This window comes from Sipha flava, unplaced genomic scaffold (assembly GCF_003268045.1).
Source record: "Sipha flava isolate LNK unplaced genomic scaffold, YSA_version1 181_pilon_pilon, whole genome shotgun sequence".
Classification (NCBI taxonomy): domain Eukaryota; kingdom Metazoa; phylum Arthropoda; class Insecta; order Hemiptera; family Aphididae; genus Sipha; species Sipha flava.
Window position 1 is genome coordinate 922322 of NW_020272220.1, and position 13116 is coordinate 935437.

The 13116-nt window shown below is 30.7% G+C and overlaps 2 protein-coding genes across 2 annotated transcripts; one reads left to right on the forward strand and one right to left on the reverse strand.

Annotated features, from left to right (window-relative positions):
- Nucleotides 1-8485: 8485 nt before the first annotated feature.
- On the reverse strand, nt 8486-10563 carry LOC112680884. The gene is made up of 3 exons (XM_025551107.1): nt 10534-10563; nt 9316-9495; nt 8486-9099 (listed from the first exon to the last, which is right to left on the reverse strand). Exons 1-3 carry the CDS (start codon nt 10561-10563, stop codon nt 8692-8694), a joined length of 618 nt encoding a protein of 205 aa, XP_025406892.1. The 3' UTR covers nt 8486-8691.
- A 1315-nt stretch (nt 10564-11878) lies between these two features.
- On the forward strand, nt 11879-12743 carry LOC112680894. The gene is made up of 4 exons (XM_025551128.1): nt 11879-12157; nt 12232-12240; nt 12447-12519; nt 12613-12743. The coding sequence occupies exons 1-4, from the start codon at nt 11879-11881 to the stop codon at nt 12720-12722; spliced, it is 471 nt and encodes a 156-aa protein (XP_025406913.1). The 3' UTR covers nt 12723-12743.
- Nucleotides 12744-13116: the final 373 nt, after the last annotated feature.

Consider the following 13116-nt stretch of genomic DNA (forward strand, 5'->3'; position numbering starts at 1 on the left):
TAGTTTTGGTCCATCGAGTACGTTCCACCCATATATTTGTTGTACTCTCCAATCATATGTGGTCTAGGAACTGATATTTTCTTTTTTTTTTTTTTGAGAATATCTTTGCACGTAGCTTATAGGGTTCACACCAATACTAGAAGAAGCTGCAGTTACAACCAAATTATCCATCCACCGTGCATAAATTATATCGTCATTTTCTTCAATAATACTTGCACATTCACCTCTTTGTTTTTTTAAGAATAACTTTTATCCTATTAAAGGGAAATCTTTACCAAGTCGATTATCTCTAATAGTCCCAGTTCCAGAATAACCTCTCAAAAAACTTAATAGATTAGAACTGGTAAATAAGTTATCACAAAATACACGGAAAGGTAATTTTCTTTTTTCTAGAGGTAAGTTTTCTAAAAAATATATTAGGGGTGCCGTACATTTTCCAAAAATATTTTCATAATTCGGTTTCCCATTTGGTAATTTTCCCTGATAAATATCAAAATTTATGAGATAGCTGTCAGCCGAATTGAGACACCACATTTTATAACCAAAGCGAATTGGCTTACCTCGAATAAATTGTTTACAGCTGTGTCGACCGAAATATTTGATCATCAACTCATTATAATTTATATTTTGAATGGGTATAAAATTTTCAATACAACGAGATTTAATTTTTTCCATAATATTTCTCAATTTTCAGGCTTTATCCTTTGTATTCAGATTATTATTATCTGAACAGTGTATAAATTTCATAATTTTAAAAACCGATCTCTACGCATCGAATTAAAAACTAAAAAATTCTGTACGTCCTGATCTTGCTCCCAATAATGACGTTTTGATGGTACTTGATTATATCAGCTTAATAGTAGAATGCCAATAAAACATCTAATCTCATCACAAGTAATATTTTGATCAATACAATTTTTACAATTTTTAAATAAAGTATAATTTCTAGTTTCGTCATCTAATTAATTAAAAATTTCATCTGTAAAAAAACAATTCAAATAATTCTATGGATGTCATATTGCATAAATGGTTTGGAATTGGAAAATTTTGTACTCTATCATCAAAATCGCCAGTAATCCATTCCGGTGGTTTTTGTCAGTTTCTTACCCTTTTTTCGTTCTGTATGATAAACTTATCTGTTGATACAGAAGGACTTTGGTCAATTACTTTAGTTGGTGGTGGAGGATTGCCCAATGTATTAAAATCCCCGATTCTTTCATTATTTTCTAGTCATATTTCAGCAGGTGCTAATAATTGTCGACCAGTCAAATTATCCATTGCTCCAGTTCCATCTTCGTCACCTGAATCCTCGTCAGTTAAAATATTTACTTCAGGGGGTTCAATGTATATTTCTTGAACCCGTGCCTGATACTCGTCATCAGCTTCAAATAAAATATCCAGAGCTTCTTGAAGAGTAAACCCATTACTATAAAAATTAAAATTATAGTTATAGGAATAATTGTTACCGTAATTGAAGAAAAATAAAATGTGTACTTTGAATAATGATACAAAAACCTAGCGTTACCATGTGGTAACACTCTGAAAAACCATTATGTGCATAAATAAGTAAAATATCTATGTGTGTAAAATTGATACTTATCTATGTCCAAATATTCTAGGAAAATATATTCACAGGTTTAAAGCAAAAAAGTGTATCGAATAAATAATACAAGAACTTACCTTCCACAAAAATCCATGGTTATGAGGACGAAAAAAAACAAACAGCTATTTCAACGTATAACACACTACTTACTGATTTTGTAAAATTTTGATGAATCATATCTTATTCTGTTATATATATATAGAGTGTATAAACATTGATAAAGTTGATATAACACTAATACTTGGGGAACTACAGCTATTTAAAGAAATTATTTTTTGCGTTACCATATGGGTGCGCTAGGACATAATGGGATAATTTCTAATTCAAAAATAAAAACTCTAATAGAATATCCACATAGGTTTGAAATAAATAATTGTTTTCATAAGAATGTTGAATGAAAAACATTTTTTAAGATCTTTTTGATTAATGAATGACCATATAACCATTGAATAAACCTTTTTTTCACTTCACCTTATATAAGTCATTGTATCAAAATTATAAGAAAACCCATAAAGATCCGTTATCAAATTTGCAATGTATGATAGTTTTTGACGTTAAATTTGTTAGTTCACATTTTAATTTATGGACAAATGCGGAAATTTATAATTTATGGTATCTTCAGCGTGCCGTCAGAAAAGTAAAATATTTTGAACTGCATATTATCAACTCAAGATGAGTGTGCAGAATCATACAATTACTGCTATCGGTAAAACGTACACAATTTTTTTTATTTTTTATTATTATTGCTTTATCCAAAGGTTTTTACGGCTTAACAATTTTTTTTATGAAAATACATTTATTAAAAATTAGTTATATTGCAAGACAATAGGTATAGAAAATAGGACTTATTGTCTATATAAATATATATGTCTATATAAATTGGTATTTAAATGATATAATCAATATATATAGTTACAATAATATAAATGCGAAAATCTACATTGAGGATGAAAATAATTATAAGTGAAATGACGGGAGGAGAATGGAAATTGAAAAGAAAGATTACATCAGGGTAGGAGTAGCTAAGAGAAGAGAAAGATATGAGAAAATAATGTGATATAAGTCACAAATGACTTCATAGGTGTGGAGAGTGCAAAAGGAAGAAGAATTAAATTAAAGGAGGAATTATTGATGAGGAAGAAAATTATGACCAAAGCAGAGTCGAGAAAAGAAGACGATTATGAATCGGGGAAGGTCCAAATATCGAAACTAGTGGCGTACATACGGAGAAGGGATCCGGATTCAAAATCCCCCCCAGGGCCAAAAAAAAAAGTTGTTTTATTATTGATGACGTGTATATTATGACGTATATATTCGTAGTTTCATTATTACGCTTTGAACTTAAAATATTCAACTATACAAATATTATGATAATTAAATAATTATATTGATAGGTGTTTGAAAAGTTTTGTTAACTATGCTGTTTTTATATTCCAATAGCTATTAATTTACTATAATGTAAAAGTAAACTGTAAATTGGTAAAAAAGTTGTATAAAATAATATATATTTATACCAGTTATTTATCTTATTTATCTGTGCAACGAAAAAAAAAAGATAACGATTATTTTTGTTAAACCCTCCCCAGAGCAAGATTGAATGTACACCACTGATCGGAACCAAGAGGTATTTAGGGTAGATGAAGAGATAAATCGTACACAAAGTTATTCACAGAATAAGGTAATGAAAGGCTTGTCACTTTAGTTTTGTTTCACCTCATCGCCCTTAGATTGTTCAATGTATTACTGTTTATAATGAAAACCCTTATCGTCTTATTTCGTCTCTACATTAATTTAAAATAAATGCTTTCACCACGTAGACTAATAATTGATCGATTATAATAGTGTACTGACCGACAACAAATAGCACTTGTGTTAGTGACGATCACCTAAATCATTAGTTTTTCATTTTCATGCGTACAAAAAATATTTATCAAATCAAAAATCTGAACTTTATGCACGGACTAAACAATATGCGGTCTGGACCAACTAGGTCAAGGCCCAGCCTAATGATCGATTCATAATGTACACAAAATTACATTGAAACTATATTGTAGAGGTGTACATCTATGATTTGTCGTTTGTGGTATTTAAATATGAATTAAGATTAACATATTACTATTTTATACTAAGTTCGATAATTTGAATACGTCTTACTACCATATAGATCAATGAGCGACTGTTGTTCAATTTCGATTGTACATGGTCTCTTACACTATTTATAGAATTTATCGGTAACACGTTTAAGCAAAAGCACAATGATCTGATACAAAATGCAGTCTTTTGTTTGGTTCCACATCACAAATCTGAAACATTATATCGGTATGTCGATTTATCAATTTGAGAAATAAACATAATTAAATAATTATTAATATTTAATAAAAAAATGAGTGAGCCATCGATTACTCTGATACTAAAGAAAACGAGTTACTTTTGATGATGTATTATAATTGTTTTGTAGATTCATACAGTGGGGTCGAACCCTATATGCAGGTAGGACAGATGTCCTATCTCATAATATTTCAGTGGTGAGTGAGTTAGTCCAGTCACCAACGATTGAGTCAGTGAATTGTGTTAGTTACTATAAATTATAAACAAATACGGTGGTAATCAACTTGGTAGTATACACTACCAGATAAAATAGTTCACGTGTCTTATTTATTTAATCATATTGTTCATATAATGCAAATATTAGGCTCTAAATCCAATAGATTCAGTAATTGATCGGTGGTCAGATCTCATCTCGTTTTATGAGTAGATTCCCAATCTGAATTCTTTGATTTCGGACCCTCTGGATTCATATATACTGGATTTTATTGTATTATTACTAATAAAAAAAAACTTCCTCTTTTGATTACAGTTTTTGGAAAATATTTTAAAAATTAAATTTAACCAAGAAGACATGAATTATTATTTATAATTTTATTTTTACTTAATTATTAAACTCTCGTTAAAATATAAAAATATTACAATAATATTAATTATGATACTGTTAAAATACACATATCGGATATTAATAATTACCTAAAGGCTTTTTTGTGTAAAATGAAAAAAGTTCTTTTCCTACCCGGTTATATTTGAAAAAGTGTTGTTTTTTATACACTTTTTAAAAAAGTGCCAACAGTAAATAGGCTATTATTAAACGTTGACATTTATTTATTATAGAAATTTCAATTACGCGGTAGTTACGGTGGCGATTTTTTCTTTGGGAGTGGTCATGACCGCTGGTGACCTGATTCGAACCGACTATCGTACGTTTAGACGTAACCACTTTGTCCCACTCGGCCATGAAAGATGGCCCCCGAAATATTTCCTCCCGACAATTGCCTCCATACTGCCCACCACTATCTTTGAAATACCATTTGATCTTCTTGTGGACTAAACTTTCGATCTCGAGTAACTTGAACGTCTAGACCAGGATGAATTAACATTTGCGTCAAACACGAATACAGAGCGAAGTCATGTTAATTATTTCAGAGCTTTAATGTGCGTATTTTGCGTATGGAGAAGTGAAATAGAATCAAACTTTAAGAGTCGCTAACCCACGCGCGCTAATTAAAAATGTTATGAGAAAAATGATGAAAATATTAATCATTTAATATCTCAAGAGAATCGCTTCCAGGCGGTGATGAAACGTACAATGAGGCTGGGTTAAAAAATATATTATGTCGAAATCGATTATTTATGGTCCAGGTATATAATTTAAACTGCAGAAGCGATCTGAAACAAAAAAACTTATTTCCCAGAAATCTATGTACACCGTTCAAATGCAATACTATATGTGTTGTTAAGTAAATATTTAATTGTGTTTGTGTTTGCACGTCAAAAAAATCGTCATCAGCGAGTCACAAATATTCGCTTCATAACATGGGATGGGTAATTGACGGGCCTCGCGTACCTATCATTTTGAAATCAAACACTAAAAAAGGATTTAAAAAAAATAAAAAAAAAAGGATTTACAAATAATAATAATTACTCGAAAAAACGCATATTTATAGTAGACCACAATGTTAACATCGTTTTCATAACAGGTTGGTATTGAATCTCATCTGCAGCTGTCGAACTCATTCATACTTTAATCGATAGGCAATATTTAAATACGACAGATCGCCACGCAGTCGCGTCGCATACCTGCGTTGTGTAGTGTATGGTAGTAGTCAAAGTTTTTAGTTATTTCTAGTTACTTTTCAAAGTCTCCCTCCCCCCCCCCCATTCTTATCTTGACTAGTATAATGTATTATTTATCAGCCAGAAGAGAATATAACAATAACAATACGACGCGCAGCCACACATTTTATTCGCCTCATTTCCGTTAGAAATCCACGCGCGTTAGTTTCAGGGAGAAATACGCCACGCGACGACCTCGAGCAAATACATCAACACCGTACGGTTTCCGACATGATGAATTGCCGAACAGCGTTCAAAACGCGTATTATACAATGTACCACCGGGGTCCCGTACTCGTTACGTCCAAAAACCGATTTTGAATACGAACCGAACAATTATACCGGGTAACACGGAGACCAGTAATAATGTTGATATTATATCGATAATAACAGCGCGCTGCGATAATAATAATAATAATAATAATTAAATGTCGGTAATTGATCAATATATATATATTGTTCGAGTGTGCGAAAACAATTAATAATATTTATACGTGTATATATATATATATATATTGTATCGATTCGCGTCCTCTCGTGCGCGACGCCGTACACAACTGTTACGCGATCGTATTTTATTGCAGCAAATACTATTACGACCGGAGTATTGTTACGCAGCTGCGACGGCCGTATTGTCCTGTACACACGAGCAACGAGACGAATAAATTTGTTCTCTTTAGGGCGCGCGATCGCACAACGGTTATCCCGGTGATGATGATCAGTGGCGTACGAACAATTTTCTTATGAAGATGGGGGAGGGTTAAATTACACACACAGTTTGATACCAAACGTATTTTCTTACTCCTCCTCGGACGAAAAATTTCTGTTCTCACGATTCCATTCGTCGTAATTGACGAACACTACATTTTCTACACGCGTAGAATTATGTATAACTAACACGTAGTATTCATGAATATTTTTCAATCCGACCATTAATTCTGCTCGTGTTAAATTAAATAATAGTGTTTTCATAGACGTGCCCATTTCGTGATGGGAGACGCGTTTGAAAATCGCTTACTTTTTTTTATGGTCACGCGCAAGCGGAAGGTCAGTCGAAACGCTGTCAAAACGCGCCCTAGTTGTACGGTGTGTATAAATATATTGCGCGTGGACGAAGAAGCTTGTGTACTTAGGCGCACGCGTTATTCCAGCAGGTAATACGCTTACCCTAATTTAAGGTTATCGATTTCACCGTACGTCCGGATTAAAAATCCATTTAAATGTTCAAATAACTTTCCCGGCGATCAATCGTTTTCCTTTTTTAAAATACAACGACGATTACGATAATTGTTATTTTACTGATTTTGTTATCCCGCGAAGACACCGAACTCCGATTATCTTTTATATCTGATGAGACCGTTTGATAGTACAATACATTTTATCAACCCGTTATATTCTATTGAATTCGATTGTACTTAAGCCATAATCCGTCTAAAAACCTTTGTAGAAATTTGAAAGAAAGAAATTTATATAAAACAAAGTTGTACTGAAGTATGATTTTTAAAAAATAAAATCCTTTAGATTAATAATTCAATACACGTCTTATCGTAAATACTTCTCATTATTATTGTGTACAAATTTTCATTATATACAAGTACATAATATATGAAATAGGACAAATGTCTAAAGAAATAATATTTTTTCCATGATTTTCTGACTAACATTGGACCGTTTTTCAATGAAACCAAAATGCATGTAAAATACGTTAAGCTAGTAGTATAAATAAAAATATTATTCGGAACAAACATTCGATCATTGATTAAGTACAGCTCGTCACAAACGTGATTAATAAAGCGTTGGCAGAAAAATATATGGCTGGGGAGTATTTTTAGATGTAGCTCGAGCATTTAATGAAACTTGATATAAAGGTCTAATCATAAAATTTCGAGAACTGCCACATATCTAATGTTAACTCCTAAAATCTTATCTAATTTTTTTTTTTTTATTTTTTTATCACTTTAAGGGTTTTAATAATTAAATTGGCCTCTTTAGATTTACTTTTCATTAATTTAATTAGTATTAATGATATATTATGAACGTTTGTAAAATGGGGGATCGTTATAAACATTTCATTACTACATACTTGAGTATACTTACTCGTACACTTACTAGTGATGCAAATGAAATCCGGATTCTTCGAAAATCTGCCAAATCCGGATTTCGGATTTCGGATTTTTGAATTTAAAAATCCAAGATTTGGGTTTATTATTAATAATATCTGTATTCTAATCATATACTTTTATTTACACCATTTTGTAGTCGTTATTTTAATCCTTGGACAAGATGATGGTGGTCTAAATAAGATATCTTAATAATTGGTAAACACTTTAAGTCTTACGTACCATTATTTTTGGAGATACAACTAATAATAACTAAAATGTATTTTATAATATCCGACTTCTATATATTTAATATTACACAAAAACTTGTATATGAGATTCTTAATTAGGTTAGATCAAAATATCGGATTCACGATCATTGAGCGCACTACAATAGGGCGAAAACTATTGAGCGCACGAAACTTGAGCGCTGCGAAAATTAAGCTCTAAGACAATTGAGCGCGATATAAACCTAAAAAAGTTAGTTAATAATTTAAAAAAAAAAAAATGATAAGTCATAGTTAATAATACATCATATTTTAATAATACTGCAAATAAATACATCATGAGTCAAGTTAAAATATTAAATATTTTGAGCAATGACTTTTAAAAACTGTTCTGTTGATCTTGAATGAAATTTTTCACAAATATTTTTTATTCTTAATCCTGAATCTTTGTATTTTTTTTTTGGTTTTGGTTTTGGATCATTACCTGCAATAAACTGATGAATTCTCACTCGATTCAACTTTTCCTCTTTTTTTAAAGCGTCGATAAATTTCCAAATTGAAGGATGAACTGCATTTAAAATTGATTTAAATGAATTATGCTATCCTTCAATGGCATTATTGGTCCTTGGTATGTCATTTTTAATCAAACCATAACAGTTCCATAATTTTATCGAAAACTTTGGGGATCTTCGTTGTCTGTTACGACTAATACGACCTATCCATGTGTCTTCAAAATAGTCTAAGAGAGGTGTCAATATTGTTTCATGTTCTTTATAAAAATCAGTTTGTAATAGGTCTTCGAATGCAGTAATAACAGACTCTGGTGGAACATATGCTAATGCATTTAACATTTTAATATTTAATGCAAAATCGGAATTTTCATGGTATTTTACGGCAAATCCTGTGTTTTGAATATGTCTCCATATAGATTGACAAAAGTGGAAAAAACATCCATTTATTTCCGTTTGAGGAAATACTTTTTTCACTGTATTTATTGCAGCTTGTTCCTAATCTAGCATTATAGAAATTGGATTTAATTTTGGTCTTAACTCTAGGATTTTTTTAAATAAACGTAAGTATATTTATTCAGTTTTATTTGGAAGGAGTACAAAAACGGATGGTAAAACATTACTAAATTGTACACCGTGAATTGTATATAGGTGGTAAAAAATAGTAGGTGACGATAAAAAAATACCATCAATATACAAATGTTCACAATCAACCATCATATCAAGATTTTCCGTAGTTGAAAAAATTAATATGCGTGGAATTTCTTGATTTTGTGAATAACTATCATATAATAAAAATGGTTTACCAACTAATGTTGTTGTAAACTCGGGTGGAATGATTAACTCCTTCAATGAATCAACTGCTGGTAATTGACTAGCAACTGCTTCAGTAACCTAAAATAATTGAAAAAATAAAATATTTTTATATTTATATTATGTATATGTAGATACGTATTAACTATAAAGTAAAGGTCCCCACACATTGCGGCGGTGGCGATTTTTATCCAGTATAAACATAATATATTTATATATTACCATTGATTATAAATATTTAAAATCAATGATATTAAATACAATAATTGTATAGTTAATTAATTAATTCCTATGTCATTGATAAATTGACGATTTATCTATATAGTACGTTAGTAGGTACTATATTAAGTACTTATACCATTGTACATATCATATTCATTATATATATAAATATAAATAATATTGTATTGATTATTTTTATATGAATTGTTTTTAATTAAATTAAATAGTATGTTAAACTATAACTTGAATATTTTCTAGAAAATAATCGAAGTCTAGACTAATATACACCATATATATTAGATAGTATTGGTACTAATAGCGTATATTCGATAAGTCAATTGAAAATACCGCTCAGCGGTGGCGGTGAAATCGAGCATGTTTTTAAAATATTGCAGCAGCTTGTCATGTTTAAGACGTCTTATTTTAGAATGGATATTTTACTTGTACCTTTGAGCACTACTTTATTTCTTAAATTTTGGAAAGAATGAATTGGTTCGGATTTTGATTCGTCAATAGTAAGTATTTTAAAGTCAACGTGCAGAATATTGTTTCAAATAAACCCTAAGACATTTAATATTTTGAATTGGAACGCTTAAATTTTGTTAACGTGCGTTTTTGCATAATTACCTCATAATGGTTCAGCATATAATAAGAGTGGACAAAAAATATGTTTATATACAGCAAATTGACATTATACATTATGTTCATTATACTCGCTAGTTGTAAGACATTCCTCTCTAGACCTGACAAACAAGTGTCTTTTAGCTAACATCAAATCTATTTGGACCTACGGCCTACAGCTGTATAGTTGAGTCAACAAATCCAATGTCCAATTAATTTTGAATTTTGGAAAAACGTTGCCAAAATATTGTTTTACAAACTACTTCCACACCATACTGGTTCGACAAGAATAACATTATCCACCATGATCTCAATATGTCATCTATCCTGGACAAAATTAAGGAGTCTGCTAATAAACATGTGAATACACTACAATTATACACCAACACAGTTTCTAACCATCTTCTGGATAACTCACAAGATGTCAAGTACCTTAAACGCTTGATCTTATGACTTATTTCAAATAATTTAGACTACAAAAAGGAGCAATATCATTGGAGAAACTACACCAAACCCGTTTAAGCATACAATGTATATTATATTTATTCCTCACGCATTATGTATACTGTCTTACGCTCGTTTCGTTGTATTTATTAGGACTAAGGTTTAAATAAAGACGCTTAAACCAGTTTAAATAAAAATTCTGTTCAAGTATTAGTTTCCCACATTAACAAATTTAATACTTCAATTTTAATAGCTAAGCTATTGCTAAATTTATATTAACATAGTATTTGAAATTCAACTAACTTAAGTCTAGACTAGAGAACTTTAACTATCCATTTTCATAAAATAGATACAATAAACTAAAGCTTTACAACCACATTACCATTAATTATTTTTACGGTCATGTTCAACGCAAATGAGCTCCCTCACCTTTCTGGATTCTGCATATTTTTCACATACGCGATACGAATCGATTTACCATAGTGCATGATGTACTTATAGAACATTAACATTTATGCTTTTCATTTGACGGGATCAAAATGTGTTTCCCACAATCACACGCGTGTATATTTAATGAATTTGAAAAAAAAAACGTTATCATTTCAATACCTTGTGAACTTCAGGATGGTAAAATAATTTGCCGATTACCATCCGCAACAGTCGATCACAGTAAAACAGTCGCTAATAGTGTAACATCAAACGAACAAATACATATAACTCGATAATAATCAACAGGATGTTAATAAAATTAAATAAAATTTTAATAAAATACTACGTACTATTCCCAGGAATTGAACGTCACTTACAAGTTGTAGAAAAATCGGTTCGCACGGTTTTCAAAATTTAACGACGGTATCATGGCAGACCCAGGTATGTTAGTTAGACAATCGTCTTTAGTTATAGTATCGTCTACGTTTGTGTTTTCATAATTTTACGACTTTTACAGTGACCCTTTACTCCAGGCCTCCAGAAGTGTTGGCAAAACTTATGACTTCCCGGTATAAGTCGCTGAGTACTGTGATAGACCCGTTTTGCGGTTCCGGTATGATCGCGATCCAACTGGCCATGGTCTGCCACAAAGATATACTGCTGATAACATGAAAATACAATTATTTTCATATTATTTAACACGTTAATTGTGTATTATATCGTAATGTATACTAACATTAGACTCGTAATGGTTCGCGTTTTTTGTACAGTCTTTGCGATGGACAGTGACCCGATCAAAATCGCATTTTCCCGGAACAACTCTCATTTCTACGGGGTTGAAAACCGAATCGTCTTCTTTTTGCGTGACTTTTTTGCCGTTGCCCATTCGCTGCAGTGGGCAGACGGCATCGTTATACCATCACCAGTGAACATGACAAAAGAAAAAATGATGATGTTAACCAAATTGACAAGTAGGGTGGTGCCGAAAGTCCTAATGAGGTTAACGAAGGACCATGAATTGTCAGATGTAAGTCCACAAGTCGTGTTATGAGAGCATTAATACCCATTTAATGTTTTTATTTTTTTTTTTTTTTTTTACAGCTGTACCAAGTAGGAAGTACAATATTTAATAAAATTAATACGGGAAAAATATGTATTGACAGGAAGCCATATTTAATTTTGGCTTTTCTAGGTCCCGAATTACTTATTTTTTGATATCATTAAACGTTTACAATAATTAAATATAATTATAATCATCCATCCATTATCCAATTCACACTTGCAAGTTTATTTTATATTTTTATAATGTGTTATAGATGAATACGAATAATTATAACAATGACAGAAACGTAAATAGGATACAAAAGAAAGTGCTTTTGTTTCCTGATGGTAAGTTATAAAAAGTGTATGATGTATATAAATAAAATAGTGTTTTTTGGAAGATCTTGATACCAATGATAACATTATTTTTAATTTCCATAGGGGTATCTATTAATCGTTGTGTGCATTGGATAAGAGGTAATAATCTTTTTGCATACGACGATTACCTCAAAAACGTTGAAGAATTCCTGAAGAGCCAAAATCTCAGCTGACAGACGATTCCTCAACACAATCGAAAGAATATAATACAATTGATACCTGATAGTAAATACTATTTATAAATTATAATCAATTATAAATTGTATAGATAAGGAAATATTTCAGATAAGGAACATTTTGAATTTTCATGAATCATTTATAAGAATTAATACATTATAAGCAGTCTTAAATTCATGAAAAAAACGTTCTAAAGATATAAAAATATTATATTAAATAGATAATCGTTTAACATTTTTATATTTCTACGTGAAATATACAATGAACATTTTTGTAAGAGCATCGTTCGGTAGTTTTATATGTATCCGGTATGAGACCAAGCTTGTAATCAAAATAATGACTTAAAATAATTTACTAAAAAATAGAAATATTATTTAGGAAAATTGTATA

What these genes read in the sequence shown, in the direction of transcription:
- LOC112680884 (XM_025551107.1), bottom strand. Translation starts at nt 10,563, where the DNA reads ATGGTGGATAATGTTATTCTTGTCGAACCA. An exon ending in ATGTTATTCTTGTCGAACCA is followed by an intron (nt 9,496 to 10,533) that starts GTATGGTGTGGA and finishes CAATTATTTTAG; the next exon opens with GTTACTGAAGCAGTTGCTAG. An exon ending in CGGAAAATCTTGATATGATG is followed by an intron (nt 9,100 to 9,315) that starts GTTGATTGTGAA and finishes ATGCTAGATTAG; the next exon opens with GAACAAGCTGCAATAAATAC.
- LOC112680894 (XM_025551128.1), top strand. Translation starts at nt 11,879, where the DNA reads ATGGTTCGCGTTTTTTGTACAGTCTTTGCGATGGACAGTGACCCGATC. An exon ending in AGTGCTTTTGTTTCCTGATG is followed by an intron (nt 12,520 to 12,612) that starts GTAAGTTATAAA and finishes TAATTTCCATAG; the next exon opens with GGGTATCTATTAATCGTTGT.